Below are 15,753 nucleotides of genomic sequence, written 5' to 3'. Positions count from 1 at the left end.
TTTTCTGTAATTTAATATTTTGCTTAATTACTTTGTGTAGAACTAACAGCCTTAATGGAAGTTTTTAATCAGTAAGAAAAACGAACACTTGTGAACATACAGTTAATCCTGTGAGACTCAGACACCGAGCCATGGCTCTGTGCTACATGCACACATTTCTGCATCTCTGCATTGTGTATATAGTTTATTTTATGTAATATTCAATACTGCACTGTTAATTTAAGCTTTTCTTACACAGCAGTGTAAAATATGAATTCATCACACTTTACACTAATCTCCCATTCAAATCAAGATGTTGTGAAATTATCTGATCACACTGTGGTACTTAGTCTTTACCTGCCAAGTCCAATTTAAAACCCCACAGCTGTGCAGTGGAGAAGTGTGTCAGCTGCTGCGATGCTCACCAACTGCAGATTAATACAAGACAGTGGAGATGCTGGTGGATCCTGGTGGAGGATTGAATTGAACTGAATTAAAAAATTAACTCCTTCAAATACCTGCGAGTTCATACTGACAGTGATCTCAGCTGGAGAACACAAGCAAACAGTGTCTGTGCTCTGATCCGTCAGCATCTACACTCTCTCTGGTTGTTTGGCGTTCACAGTGATATCATGATGATTTTTTACAGAGCAACAGTTGAGTCGATCTTAAGGTATGGCACTGCACGCTGGTTTGGTAATTTAACTGTAGAGTCAAAAGCTCAGATTAAACTTTGATTAGGACAGCAGGGAGGATTATGGCCACGACAGCTCCTGTAAACCCCCAAGAACTACTAGAACATCCTCAGACAGGCAGACGGCATTTTAACCGACCCCTCTCATGTTCTGCAGTCTGAGTACGTTTTACTAAACTGGGGGCGAAGGTGCAGAGTTTCTTACCGCTACAAGCACTCATTTCTTCCCTTATCAGTTAGGATTATTAATGAACGTACACAGCAAATTCAAAAGTGTTAAATGTTTTGGTGTTAGTAGTCTTCTTGCAAAAGTAGAGTTAATTTTACTCTAAGCAGAGTCACATTCTTTTAATGTAACTCTGAGGTGTAAAATGATAGTAGTTAAAATCGAGTGTTAAAAATGAGTGTTTCTCTGTCAAATCTGGAGGTGTTACAATGGAAACATTAACTCTTGACCTCTTAACTCTGATACCACTCTCTAACGTCCGATACCGATATCATAAATTTGGATATCTGCCGATACCGATATGAATCTGATATAGCGTATTTTGTAATCAATAAAACTGTTTTTTATAAATATCTTGCTGCATTTTGTATAAGTTCATACTCAAGTTTTAAAAAACAAGAGACTGAAGCTATTCTGTTATAGCTGTATGCAAAAAACACACTGCAGCCAAAACATCTTATAGTTCAGCAACACTGATCAATCTAATAAAGTTAAACCTGCACCATCCTCCCTATCCTGGTATTTTAAAGAGTACTTACCTACCTACCTCATAGGGTTTCCAACTCCCAGCAATAACGTTAGGGAACCACCCCCCGCCCTTAATCGATGTAAACTTTAATTTAATGCACGTGTAAAACAAATGCACAGAAATCAATTATTTTTCTACAGTATTTAAATAGATTCAACATCTTTCTTCAACAGAACTGCAGACTGCACAGATGGTATCTTCCCAAAGGAAAAAGTACTACAGCTTACTAGGGTATACTAGACTTAATAGTTACTATATACAGTAATGGACTTCTATACATTTAATCAGATGACCACTTTTGTTGTAACATTCAGATAATTGTTTATTCAAAGTTTTTAAATGACATATAAAAGTATTTCTTTGTGCCCCCTCTCCCTGTTTCTCCCTGTCTTTTGTATCTGTGTTCCCGCCTTTGGCTGAACACGCCTGCAGAAATCAACCAGCTCTCCCAGACGGTCTGATCAGGAGGCCACCACATTCTTTGTTAAACTTTGCAGTTAGTTCAGCGCCGGTTTCTTAATCTTGTGTGTATGTCTTGCCCTTTTCTCATGCAAGTAATCCCATCGTTCTTTTCCAAGGATACAGACCTCTGGATTTTTCCCTGCTCTGGAGTGTTTGGAGAGACTGAGTTGAGTGAAGAGAAGTGTATTGTTTGGACCCCCGCAGCACCTGTGGAGGCCAACAGTCCAAAACTGATTTTCAAAGGTACCAAAGTACAAGCGTTTGTATGAAGTATGTTTCAATAAGGCAGTTTAAATATGATGTATGAGACACAGCCGGGGGCCCAGGGTTAGGCTGAATCCTAGACAACGATAAAAGTGTCATTATTAGAACGTTTTCTGGTAAACAAATACAAGGACTAGTGTTATAGCCAACAACACAAGCTTAAGTGTCATGGTCTCTGTCTCCTTGGTGGACCTAGGTTTCAGGCTACATGTTGTTTTTAGTTTGTGTTTCTCTCTCCCTCTCCTGTCTCTCACCTGTCTGCCTGGGCGGAGCTCAGCTGGGCTCCGCCCTTGGCCCACGCACCTGCCGTGAATCTACCTGATGACCTGGACTCCTGGGCTAGTTAAGCTCAGGACTCAGAAGGCTTCTTTGCTGGATTGTTGAGTTACTCTTGTCAGTACAGCCCCGTTAAACCCTGTTTCTCGTGTGATGACTCTGTTTATTTTAACAGCAGTTCTCTTGTGCTCAGGTTCTCGGACTCGTCTGTACACCCGATCTGTTTCCCTAGTGGCGTGGAGTGGAGTGAGAGACCAAACAAACGTATGGGAAAACAATACGAGAGGAGCGAGTGGGCGGAGCGTGTGTTGGACTTTCTCCCCTTTCCCCCGGACCGTTGCATACCCCTGCCCTGTACACCGTACATACTTTCACGTGGTGTTTTGTAAATACATTGACGACTGCTATTCTAGTTGCGCTGGTCTGCGCCTGAGTCCATTTCCACCTGCGTGACATTAAGTTATCACAGAGAGAATGTGAACAATAAAACCTAAAAACAAAGATTCAGATTTAATCTGTTGGGGCAGTCTGTGTGTTGATGCGTTCATGGCCTTAAGTGGTGTGCAGTGTCTGTGCTGCATTCAGCTGTAATGCAGGGTCATCCTGAATGATTTTCCAGGAGGCTCATTATAACCCCGTGACAGGGCGTATGGGATGTGACAGACCTCTGGAGCAATTAATGCCCTGGTTTTATTGGCTGGGCATTCAGGCAGGATATGCACCAATGGTGCATGTCCTGGGGGGGCTGAAACCTGCTAGCAAGGGCTCTCTGGTCAGTGTTTTTCATCTTTACCTGGCTAGTGGTGAAGGTATCCTTGGCTAAAGAGCAAGTTGATTTAAGGCAATTTCTCATTTTGGCAACATACTCATGTCCAAACACAGGTTCAGCAGGACTGAACCCCAATGATTCTTGCACTGCTTCATGCACAGCACACGACAGAAATGGGATCATTCCACTTCCTGCCTTTATCCAGACAGTTTTTGTGGAGCATGGACTTTAACGTCTGCTGAAATCTTTCAAGTGCTCGCTGACTTTCAGGGACTTGGACACTTTATAAAGGTGACAGGTAGGACAGTATAGTGCTACATCAGATTTGAGTCCTGGCCAGAAAAGGTGTTTGAGGACTTTGTAATAAGTTTTATTTATGCCCAAGTGCCCTGACAGTGGATGATCATCTGTTAAAGCTGCCTACAAAATGCCACCAAAGAAGGTCACAGTCTGAGGACTGGATAGAGGAGATTATGAAATCTATAAATTATATGTCAGGAGAGCTTTCTAATATCTACAAACAGAAGTTGCTATTGGACATGATGGGACAGATTAAAGAACTACAGAAACTAAATGAAGAAAAGGACAAAAATAGCCCTACATGAGTCCCGAGGGCAGATTTAGAGCAGTTTATCTGTATGAATCTAATCCAACTTTATTTATGGAGCACTTTAAAAACATCCGTATGAATGAGTTGATAGTAAGTGGATTGGAGACAAAACAGTGTATGCCAGAGCTGTAGTAGCAGAGGAAGGCAGTGAGCCTATAGAAGTTGACACTGACAAATTTTCTTTTTTTTCAGTGGCAAGGGAATAACTATTAATAGTAAAAACACTGCGACTTGCCATTCTCTGCCTTGAAGAAATAAAAGTGGAAACCATCAATAATAATACACTTTGTGAATAGAAAATCAAAAATGGAGCTACTAAGAACGGCTAAGAAGCTGAGAGGAACCTGTGTCTACATAAACGAGCATCTGACAAAGAAAAATGCTGACATAGCACGACAAGCACGAATACTAAGAAGACAAAACAAGATTCAATCAACATGGACTGCAAACTGCAAGGTCTACATCAAACTCTGCCTTAAGGAAGATCTCAGAAACAGACTCCACGAGGGTGGCATGAGGGCCCGACATCCAGAGGTGAGGGTTGTGCTTGCAGCCCAACACTGTGCAGGACGTTTAGCATTTCCCAGAGAACACCAAGATTGGTAACTTCGCCACTGGCGCCCTGTGCTCCTCACAGATGAAAGTAGGTTCATATTGAGCACATGTGACAGACGTGAGAGAGTCTGGAGACGCCGTGGAGAACCTTCTGCTGCCTGCAACATCCTCCAGCATGATGGTTTGGCAGTGGGTCAGTTTTAGTGTGGGGTGGCATTTCTTTGTGGGGCCGCACAGCCCTCCATGTGTTCGGCAGAGGTAGCCTGACTGCCATTAGGTACTGAGATGAGATCCTCAGACCACTTGTGAGACCACTGCTGGTGCGGGTGGCCCTGGGTCCCTCCTAATGCAAGACAATACCAGACCTCATGTAACTGGAGTGTGTCAGCAGTTCCTGCAAGACGAAGGCATTGATGCTGTGGACTGGCCCGCCCATTCCCCAGACCTGAATCCAATTGAGCACATCTGGGACATCGTGTCTCGCTCCATCCACCAACTGCACCACAAAATGTCCAGGAGTTGGTGGATGCTTTAGTCCTGGTCTGGGAGGAGATCCCTCAGGAGACCATCCACCACCTCGTCCGGAGCATGCCCAGGTGTTGTAGGGAGGTCATACAGGCATGTGGAGGCCACTCACAGTACTGAGCCTCATTTTGATGTGTTTAAGGACACGACATCAACGTTGGATCAGCCTGTCCTATGTTTTTTCCAAATCCAAATCCAGGCCTACATGGATTGATTCATTTAACTTCCATTGATAATTTTTGTGATTTTTGTTGCCAGCACATTCAACTATGTAAAGAACAAAATATTTAATAAGAATATTTCACCCATGCAGATCTGGGATGTCTTATTATGTATTCCCTTTATTTCTTTGAGCAGTAATATGAAAAACATATGGACAGTACCAAATGTCCATATGTTTAGAGGAGCCTGTAACGGAAGAAGTTACAGGTCTGTGAGAGCCAGGAATCTGGCTTGTTTGTAGGTGATCAATTACTTATTTTCTACCATAATCTGCAAATAAATTCTTTAAAATTCTGTCAATGTGATTTTTCTGGATATTTTCCCTCTTTTGTCTCTCATAGTTGAAATATATCTATGATGAAAATTACAGGCCTCTCTTATCTTTTAAGTGGGAGAACAATGGGTGGCTGACATCCATGGAAGCAGAACATCACTGACACTGAATCCAGCAGAGTGATGATGGTGGGACAGTTCAGAGGTAGAAATAAATCCACTATAGGACGTGCAGTTAGACAGCTAATTAACATGAGGGTATATCAATGGCCCCGCCCCTCCCTGAGGCTGGTTCAGTTGGTTTCTTCCTGTTTAAAGGGAGTTTTTCTTTCCCCCTGTCACTGCTTCACAATAAGAAAATAAAGTAAGAATAGAAGTCGATTTGTTTCTAATGCAGGACTTCGTGTCTGTTTGTAGTATTACCGTACTGCAGTGAAGGATCAGAGCACTGTGGGGGCAAGGATAGCTCAGTAGGTAGAGTGGTGGCCCCATGATCGGAAGGTCGGGGTTCAACTCCACTGAACGGCCACTCTGAGGTACCCCTGAGCAAGGTACCGTCCCTACACACTGCTCCCCGGGCGCTGCTAACACATACACATTACACTTCTGCTGCTGTTCAGCTTTACCTGGTAACTGATGACTCAGCTGCTTCTGATTGGCTGCTTGCTGCAATAATCAGCTCTAAATTTTTATTTATGTATTTTTTCAGACTTTGTGTGGACAGGTGATTATTACTGATGTGACTCAAACCTGCAGGCTCCACTCAGACTGTCAGACTGGTTAAACTGGTTAAACTGGTTTGGGACATTCCAGCCTTAAACTCTGACTGATCTGACTGAGTGTGGATCCAGCAAGCAACGTCTGACTCTGTGTGTCTCTGTTGCTGTTCACATACAGTCTTCTGCCTGTAGTAACAGCTGACACAGCAGCAGCTGCTTTTCTGATTGGCTGCTGGCTGAACAGGAAGTGAAAGCACAGAGAGAGCGGGGACTTTCTGAGAGTTCAGGTGACCGATGGTAAACCTCAGAGACGCTGCTGCTGTTTACGTCATGTGACTCAGTTCTCAAACACAGAGTCTGAGCTTCATGAAGCTCGCTGTTCTGCAGCCAGTCTGACCTCCGAACTTTCAACAACTGCTGAACTCTGGGTCCTCAAAATCAGTGAAAAGCTTCAGCCAGAACTGAACCCAGAATCCAACACGTGTGTGATAACCTCAGACTTTAGTCATAGAGACACAAACAGTTAAATACTGTGACATCTCTGAACCTGCAGAGTCTTGAACTGGATCAAACAGAAGAGGATATAAAGCTGCTGCAGGACCTCTGGAAACAAAGGAACTGAAAAGAGAGTCGTCAGTGGAAAGAGGCTAAAGTTGGCTCCACTTCCACTTCACCATCCACCCAAACATCCATCTATCATGCATACATCCACCGTTTTGCTGTCTGATTAAAAGCCTTTTATGTTCTTTAGTCACAATAAAACCATGAAAGTGATCAGAAACATCCAGCCTCTGATGATTCATCTTTATCTACAGTTTGTTTCTTGTATTGAAGGCAGGATCCAAACATCGAGCTTCATATTATCCATATTTCCATCTTTACTGGCTGCTGCTGTTTGCTCATTAATCATTGATTATGTACAAATGTGCTTGAAATAAATGAATTAATTGTAAAGGTTGTCAGTCCTGTGTGTGCTCAGCCTCATGAAGGTGCAGCGTGTTCCTGACCCACACTGTTTATACGTTTACATGTGTGGGTTTAGTTTGATAAGTTATGTATTTAGTTATTAAACTCATTTTAACACAAATGGAGGAACAACAACACACAAATACAGCTGTTTAGTTTGTATCAGTGTTTATCACACATGATTGATATGAAGACGTAGAGATGAGACAAACATGAACAGTTCCTGTTCCCTCATACAAATATATTATTGAACCATTATGTTCATACAGCACCAGGTTCACTCAGCTTTGATAGGAACGTCCTTCAAAGAGCTGCTTGTTGCTGCACAACACAAGTATGTGTACCTGAGTGAAGTATGTGGACTTTTCCTACTTGATTTAAGAGGAATATTCACATTTATAAATCCACAGTTCACATTTATGTGTTTACAGTTGATATGATTTTGATTCATCTTCGAGCAGTTAAAGTGAACCTGAATTACTTCCCTGATAAACTAAGAACATCATCCACCTATAAAGTGAAAATAAACGTGTGTCACAGGCTCAGCTGGTTGGACTGAACTACAGCCTGCTGCAGCTGCAGCACTGACCCTCCTCACATCACAAACAGTGCATGAAGAATAATCACATTTACTGAACATATTAATGTTTTATAAGACTGGAAGCTCTCGGTGAGCACAGATATTTGCTGCATGCAGGAGAAACTGTGATACAGCAGAAAGCTGCTGGAAATATCAAAAACCAGCACATGTTGGTCTGACTGTGGCTCCTGTATTTACTCTAAATAACTTCGTCTGGATGACTTGATTAGCATTTGTTTTAGGTCTTTGTTTCTTATTAAAGTGTTAAAATGATGTGATGTTTCTGACTGCTGCTGTTTTGTGTTTTCAGATGACGAGGTTGACTGTTTGTTCCTGTCAGACAAATGTCTGTCTAAGCTGAAAAATCCATGAATGAACCAAGGCCCTCCACCCTGCACCAGACTGAAGAAGGACACAGCTCCTGGACTCCTCAGTGAAGCTAGAAAGATCTGAACTCTAGCTGTGCCGTGGTCAGGACCAGCCCAGGCTTCAGGTCCATGGAGCACACTGAGAGCCCAACCAAAGGCTCCACTGAGCTTCAGTCCACCAGGATCTAAACCCAGGACCACAGCATGAAGCCTGCAGACGGTCCTGACTCCACCCCTCGCTGTCAGGAGTTCATCCACTATTTCAGCCTCCAGGATGAACTAAGTGTCCTTGGTGGAGGACAGCCTATGGTCTCCATCTCCAGGGAATTCAAATGGATCAGACTCCTGAAGGAAACCTGCACCTCTCCAGATGACACCTCAAGAATATCACAGCCTCAGCTCCTCCACAGCGTCCTGCAGCACCTCGCCCTCCATCTACATGACACCACAGCTGATCCCAGCCTGGTCTTCACTCCATCCTGCTTCACCTGATGACTTCATCCTCAGGAACAGCAGGATGAAGACAAAAAACCTGCTTGATCATTTCCTAAATCCACAGTCTGACCTGTTTAAACCAGATGGTCTGCATCTGTTGGGGTCCTGGAGTCTCTGAACCACCACACTCACCTCAGTGCAGTGTCTCAGCTGTGTGGTGGGTTGTTTCAGTCTGCTGGTCTCACACACCTGTCTGTGATCAGTCTGTGGTGACTGTGATGTGACTGTTATAGATAACTTTACCCTGCTGTGGGAGCACAGAGGACTCTAACAGAGGGACGGTCTGCACACTGTCAGAGCTGCTTCTCACATGATGTCTGCAAACATGGTCTGTATAGTTTACACAGAACCACAGTGGCTGTGTCCCAATCCAGCCACCGCACCGTCCGTAGTACATGCAGTACGCATACTACGGACGGTGCGTACTTAGGTCGTGTCCAAATTCATGGGCTGCTTCCTCCCAGCCGTTTACTTCCGGCCTACCCGACCTTCTGAGGACCCGGCCCACGTAGACCGTGAAGGCCGGGTCCTCAGGAGGATGCAGCCCATGAATTTGGACACAACCTACAGAGATTGAAAATGTGACATCATTCACAGCTGTCCTGTGCCACATGTTCTGTTGACCCTCTGTAAGAGGCTTCATTTAAGAAACACCAGGAAGACTGAAGCTCATCGCATTGATCAAGCAGGACTCATGATCTTCACCAGCAGCTCCCTCACAGGGAAATCTTCAGCACTCCTCCGTAGGCCCGCCCCAGGAGATGGATAAACCCAGCATTTCATCAACACTGTGATGGAGACCTTTGGTTTGTGTAATGTTATAAATACTCGGATACTCCCCAGAGGCTCCGGACTTTTACATAAAGATATTATATTCAGTCCTGTAGAAAGTTATATATTTAAAAAGATATGATCCTCTCTGGTTACTCTGGTATGAATAACTCTGCATCACTTTATGATAAATAACACACTATGTGCAAAAAACTGTTTGTAGTTAAACATACAAGTGACGACCTTTGACCTTCATCAGGTTTTATTTAATTGTGTCAGAGAAACTCAAACGTGCTCTTCATGCAGCTGAGTACATCAAGTGTTTAAAACGGAAGCTGTGCAGGTCTGAGATCAGCAGCTTTGTGAAACACCAAACTGAGGTCCTGTTAATGCTGATGTATAGTGACACAGTTACATGAGTGAGTAATCCTTTTGTTTTTTGTCTTTAACTTTATCAATAAAACAGCTGCAGCTTTCACTGCAGCACATGTGGCACTTTAACCTTGTACTGTTTTCATCAGTTCATTTTGCAGTTAACATGTGAACATGTTGGATGATCTGTCTGCTGTCACTGGGTGGTGCTGAGGTCTGAATCTGAGGGCAGCTCCTGTAATCAAAGAGAACACAATCGTCACAAACTGAAATATAAATTTTATCCCTCAAAATTGAAATAAAGCTGATTCTTCTGTCCTCACACACTCAGGATCTGAAGTTCTTCTCTTACATTTTTCAGCATTACAGTACACTACAGTACTTTGATCCATAGTTCCTGATTAATGAGGAGTTACTGAAGTACAAGCTTTTACATTTTTTTACTGTCTTTACAGATGTGGAGACTGAAAACATGTTGTTTGCACATCTTTAATATTCAGCTCTGCACAGGAGCTGCAGCAGGATGCAGCCTGTTGCTTTTACAGTATAATACTTGTAATAAAAGTACAGTAATCAGTGAGCAGCCCGGAGCGTTTCTCTTGATTTCTTTAGTAAATTCATTCACCTGCACAGATTAGCTAAACGAACCCTGACAGCCGAGTGCTCATCTTAGCTAGCTAGGTGTCAGGACCGAGCTAAGGACCGTAGTTACGGAGTAGCTGACAAACACGTTTAACTTACCGAAAAAGTACAGCGGGGCCTCGGGTCCTTCTGTCGGGGAGTCCAGTTTACTGAAGAACACCTCAGGCTGTCAGGTTAAAACACTCGGTCGTGTTTTCGTAGCGTAAACGCTGGCCCTCCTCTCAGAGCCTACGCTCTATCTGCTATTCCCGAACAGAGATACGCAAGTTTCTCCGTGACTGCAGCTGCCAGTCAAAGCTGCTATGATGACGTTTCACCCCAATCTAACATCACCGCGGTAGGAATTAGAATCAAACTTATGGGAGAGGAGACCCCTCGGACATCAATCAGCGTGATGAGAACTGTTGATAACAAAAGAAAGAATCTTTGGAAAAAGTTGATCTTAGGAGAATAAATTTATTTTAGTCTGACCCCAGTCCCATCCGCTAACATGGAGGAGGCGGGGTTTATGACCTATACTGCAGCCAGACACCAGGGGGCGATAGAGACGTTTTGGCTTCATTTTGGGGGACCTGACGTGGTGTCCGTCGTTTTGTACAGAACTGTTCTTGGGGCAAATAAAATGCAAGTAGGGATTAAAACCGCAGAATGAATGATTACTGGTGCTGGAAACACTAGCGCTTGATGCAGTGTTTTGATTTTGTTGCCATGGGTACCCACAAAGCAGTGCATGAAAGTCACGTGGTCACAGGGGAGGGGGCGTGGTCACGAGTTTGGGTCGAGCCGCCATCTTAGTAGGCCAAACAAAGGCTACAGGAGCGAAAGCACACAGAAACATCAGCTGTGGCTCATACTTGCTGTGTTGTCGTTGCAATGTTAGATCGCGCGATCGGGAAGGAATAAGCTGGAAAATGGGCTCTTTTTTTATCGTCTCCCCTCCTGAGAGCAACGCGAAGGAGCTTCGACACACAGGACACATCACTAGAGCTCATGTATGTTACCAAACCAGGACGGCAGGCCTGGATAGCAGCGGTGAGTCGAGCTCAGCTCTCTGCCAGCATGTTTGTTGGTGTGCTCCCCACATTTTCATTCCGGTAAGTTCCAAAGAAATTCACATTGCTGTTTATTTTTGTTTATATACTTTGTTGACAATAGATTCCTTGATATAGATCAGAGTTAAAGAGAACACAGTTTGCTTGCAACATTCTAATATTGTGGTTAATGGGTGTAAGAATACAAAATAGAAAATAGGCCTGAGATGGGAACAAAGAACTGAGGTGCAGGCAGGAGGACAATCAACCCGCAGGACAGTAGCAGGAGTTACTGAGGGTGAGGAGCAGACAATGGTCACTGTTATGTTTTCATCTAGAGCAAATTTTGGGGCAGCTGCTGAGGAGAAGTCAGTGTTATGTGCAACCTCTGCGCAACACAGTGTGTTTGTTTTGATTCGTGGCCTTCTAACATGGCGCCGGGATCCCACAATGCACTGCGGCGTGACGTCAACTCCAAAGCCCTTTAATCCATAATTTAAATATAATATGGCCAATATTATAGTTATTGTCAGAGTATTAGGATATATTACAGCAGTGAGTGAACTCTGTGCCTCTGAGCTTCAGTAAAGATTCAAGTTGCAGTTATTTATATTTCCTGTCACCTTAAATCTTCACTCAAAGACAAGTATCTGTGACAGTGTGTATACAGATGTGTTATATATAAGAGACAAACATTGTTCCTTCAGTATGTTGGCATTACTAAATGTGGCTCAATGCTTACATATATGTGTAAAAAGCAAATGTAGGAGCTGTGATAACTGTGTCTGATAGAATGAAGAGTAGACTGATATATGAAATATTCCTTTATTGGGTGAGAAAATCAGACCATGTCATAACTGCTGTAAGTCACACAGAATAGATATCAGAGCCTTAAACAGGCTGACGTCTGCTAAATGGGTCAAACTGGGCAGAAAGTCTACAAACACATAACATCCTTATAGAATATGATGTAACACTATAGATCAACTTAGCTCAGAATATATAAAGCATATAAACAGTTACAGCAATATGATGCAACAAACACAGCAGCTACTGATCCAAAATACTCAAAGCTTCATAGAACTGAAACCAACATTTATTTTAGCTCCATTCTGCTGCTGATACAGACTTTAGGTTTCTGAACATTAAACTTGTTGCTGCCTTTCATAGTGTGTAACTTGAAGGCCCTGAGTACTCTGAGTACTTTCTCCCACACTGAAAACACTGGGATGATCACATTATTTGAACATTACCTAATAAGACTGATTCAGCACAGACAGTTATGTTAAACTTTCCTAGCAGTCCTTCACAAACAGGGAACAGTCTGTCTATTCTCTCCATCTGTCAGCTGCTGCTGAGAACACTTCAGATTGGGACAGCCTTCGTAGCGTCGCTGTGACGTAATAGGTCCCAAAATGCGTACTCGAAGCGTGCGGACGCTAAATTGGGACACAGCCAATGATCTGAGATGGACTGACTCACCTGCACAGGTGAGCTGATTGGCTGATTATCAGCAGAGGAAACAGGAAACACTTTAAACTCCTCCTCAGCTCTAACTCAGCTGCTCCTCTGACAGCAGGTTCTGCCATCTGATCAATAATCACTGTCTGAAAGCTGATCAGGTTATTGTAGAGGTGTCAAACATAAGGCCCGGGGCCAGAATCGGCCCAGTAAAGACTCTGGTGGACCTGCTGGATGCATCTACAACATATGATGGAGGCGTAAAGTTTTTGTGTCTGTAAAAGTTTCCTGCTGACAAACACAGCTGTGACTCTCACTGTCACAGTAACACACATGAACTCAGGTGTGTTTTCAACTGTAAACTATTTAAATAACACATGAAGTCATATTTCACAGTGTTTGTAAACAAACTGAATCATTTTATTAAAATAAAGTTGGTTTTATTTTGAAAATCCTCAGAGTGGAAGCTGATCAGGCTGAACTTTATTTTGAAGAGTCTATAAATATTGATTATTGATCGGTGCTGTGTGTGTCAGATCATGTTCACCTCCAGCTGCTGTCTGCCTGGACACTGATGACATCATGAGCTGTGAGCTCTGTGATTGGCTGCTGTGTGTTAGAGCTCAGCTGCACTTTCAGTTCACTCACAGACTCTCACACACACTCTGTGAGGTTCACACACACACACACTCTGAGTTTAACTGTCAGAGAGCTGCTGATGAAGATGAAGGAGCTGCTCCTCTTCCTCTCCTGTGTCCTCTGTGTCTCTGCTGACGGTGAGTTTGTCTCTGTAAACAGCAGCTTATTGATCAGGTTATTGATCAGGTCACTGATCAGTGTTTGATGTGTTTCAGCTCTGCACAGTGACATTGAGATCACTGGCTGTTCAGACTCTGATGGAGAGGAGATGTATGGACTGGATGGTGAAGAGGTTGCCTACGCAGACTTCAACAAACAGGAGGAAATCTACCCTCAGCCTCCTTTTATTGTTCCTATGACTGTACCAGGAGGTTATGAAAGCGCTGTGGCTAATCAACAGACCTGCAGACAGAACCTGAAGACTGTTCGTGTGGGGATGAAGGACTTCCCTCCCAAACACAGTAAATACAACATGTAACACCTGTCTCACCTCACCTGTGTTTACCTGCACGCTCTGTAGAGTAACACACTGATGACATCATCAGCACTGATTTACTTTGTCCAATCAAACACAGCCAGCTTCAACCTGATTAAATATAAGAAATAATTCCACCTTAAGCACATTCAGACTGATCATGTGTACAGAAACACTGACGTGTTTATATTTGTGTTCATGTTTCAGTATTTCTGAATGCAGTATTCTGCATTTACTGCAGATCACAGTTTATTTTTATTTTCCTCCTTTTAGTTCCTCTGAAGCTGAACTGAGTCTGTCTGTAGTTTAACTTCATGATTCTGACCTCACTCTAGCTTCTCTCACACTGACAGTGATGACATCATCTGAGTGAACACCTGAACGTTTTATTGATGTTTATTATCATCATGATCACCTGCTGATGGGAACCAGCTGAAGCTCTGATCCTCTGCCTGATGTGTTTGTGCACAGTTGCTCCTTCAGCTGTGATGATCTACACCAGAGATGAGGTGGAGTTTGGAGAGAATAACACTCTGATCTGTCACGTGACTGGTTTCTATCCTGCTCCTGTCAACGTCTCCTGGACCAAGAACGGACAGAAGGTCACAGGATCCAGCATCAACGTTCCCTATCCCAACAAAGATGGACCCTTCACCCAGATCTCCAGACTGCAGTTCACCCCACAGCTGGGAGATGTGTACAGCTGTACAGTGCAACATCTGGCCCTGACACAACCAGAAACTAGACTCTATGGTGAGAAAACTTTTTTTAAACAGTGAACATTGACAGAAATACAGAGGTGAAGACTGAGGCCAGTGTTCATCACAGCAGCTCAACAGCTGGATCTTATCTGAGCTGACAGTTTGAGACAGATGTTTGCACGTCATCCTGTTTTTCCTCTCCAGATGTGAGGTTCATGTCTCTCTGTGTGTTTGTGTCTCCAGATGTGCAGGCGTCTGGTCAGTCTGATCCAGGTGTTGGCCCTGCGGCATTCTGTGGAGTGGGTCTGACTGTGGGTCTGCTCGGTGTGGCTGCTGGAACCTTCTTCCTCATCAAAGGAAACGAGTGCAGCTGATTGGCTCACAGTGATGATGTCATCAGTGTTCTATAATGAGCTCATAATCAGTGTGACTGTCCAGATGTTGTTACTCTTTGTGTGTGCAGAGTTCACCTGTTAATGAACATCTGATTCCTTTGTCCTGTTTGCTTCCTGTTTACCTGTCTCAGCTGCTTTAATTTAATCACCTGTATGAGCTGTTCTGTCTGTCATCATGTGTGTCAATAAAGTTGACCTATGAATTCAAACTAAAGCTTCTTTCAGCCACTTTCCCCACACAGCTACACGTTTGATCCAGCAGATGTTACCTGGACTCTGTTCCTGCCACAAAAACAAAGAAGATAAAAGTCAAATTAATGTTGCTGAAATCAGTTTCATCTGAACTCAGGTGATCTCAGTGTGTTCATAAACTGCTATAATGACTCAATGTTTATCAAACTGTTTTTCAGATTTCCATATATCAATAAAAACATCTGAGTAATAAACACAAACCTGTGAGTCTGTTCTTTGTGTGTCTTTATCAATCTTCATGGATCCATTTCACTCTCTGTGGTTTGAGTCAGTGCAGAGTGGAGTCAGGTGTGTCTGAGTGGCGTAATTTATTTAGGCTCTGCTTCCTATTTATTGTCATGAGTGACATCATGGTCACTCATGATGTTACTGCAGTCCAGGTTTTGAGAGTTCAGGTCAGTAATACAGATGGTTTAATGAAAGAATCCCTGTGTGCGTGTTTAAAATTAAACATATCTGAATTTATCTTAATGCCACTCAAAGATATAAAACTACATTTCTG

General features: G+C 43.3%; 1 protein-coding gene across 1 annotated transcript; it reads left to right on the top strand.

Moving 5' to 3' along the window:
* Positions 1 to 11,214: 11,214 nt before the first annotated feature.
* Positions 11,215 to 15,409, top strand: LOC308396664 (HLA class II histocompatibility antigen, DR alpha chain-like). Its single transcript, XM_080882161.1, has 4 exons — positions 11,215 to 13,565; positions 13,644 to 13,889; positions 14,375 to 14,656; positions 14,848 to 15,409. Exons 1-4 carry the CDS (start codon positions 13,508 to 13,510, stop codon positions 14,976 to 14,978), a joined length of 717 nt encoding a protein of 238 aa, XP_080738287.1. The 5' UTR covers positions 11,215 to 13,507; the 3' UTR covers positions 14,979 to 15,409.
* The last annotated feature ends 344 nt before the right edge of the window (positions 15,410 to 15,753 follow it).

The sequence above is a fragment of the Rhamphochromis sp. 'chilingali' genome (assembly GCF_963969265.1).
Source record: "Rhamphochromis sp. 'chilingali' genome assembly, chromosome: 1".
NCBI lineage: Eukaryota > Metazoa > Chordata > Actinopteri > Cichliformes > Cichlidae > Rhamphochromis > Rhamphochromis sp. 'chilingali'.
This window is presented reverse-complemented; position numbering and strand designations above follow the sequence as displayed.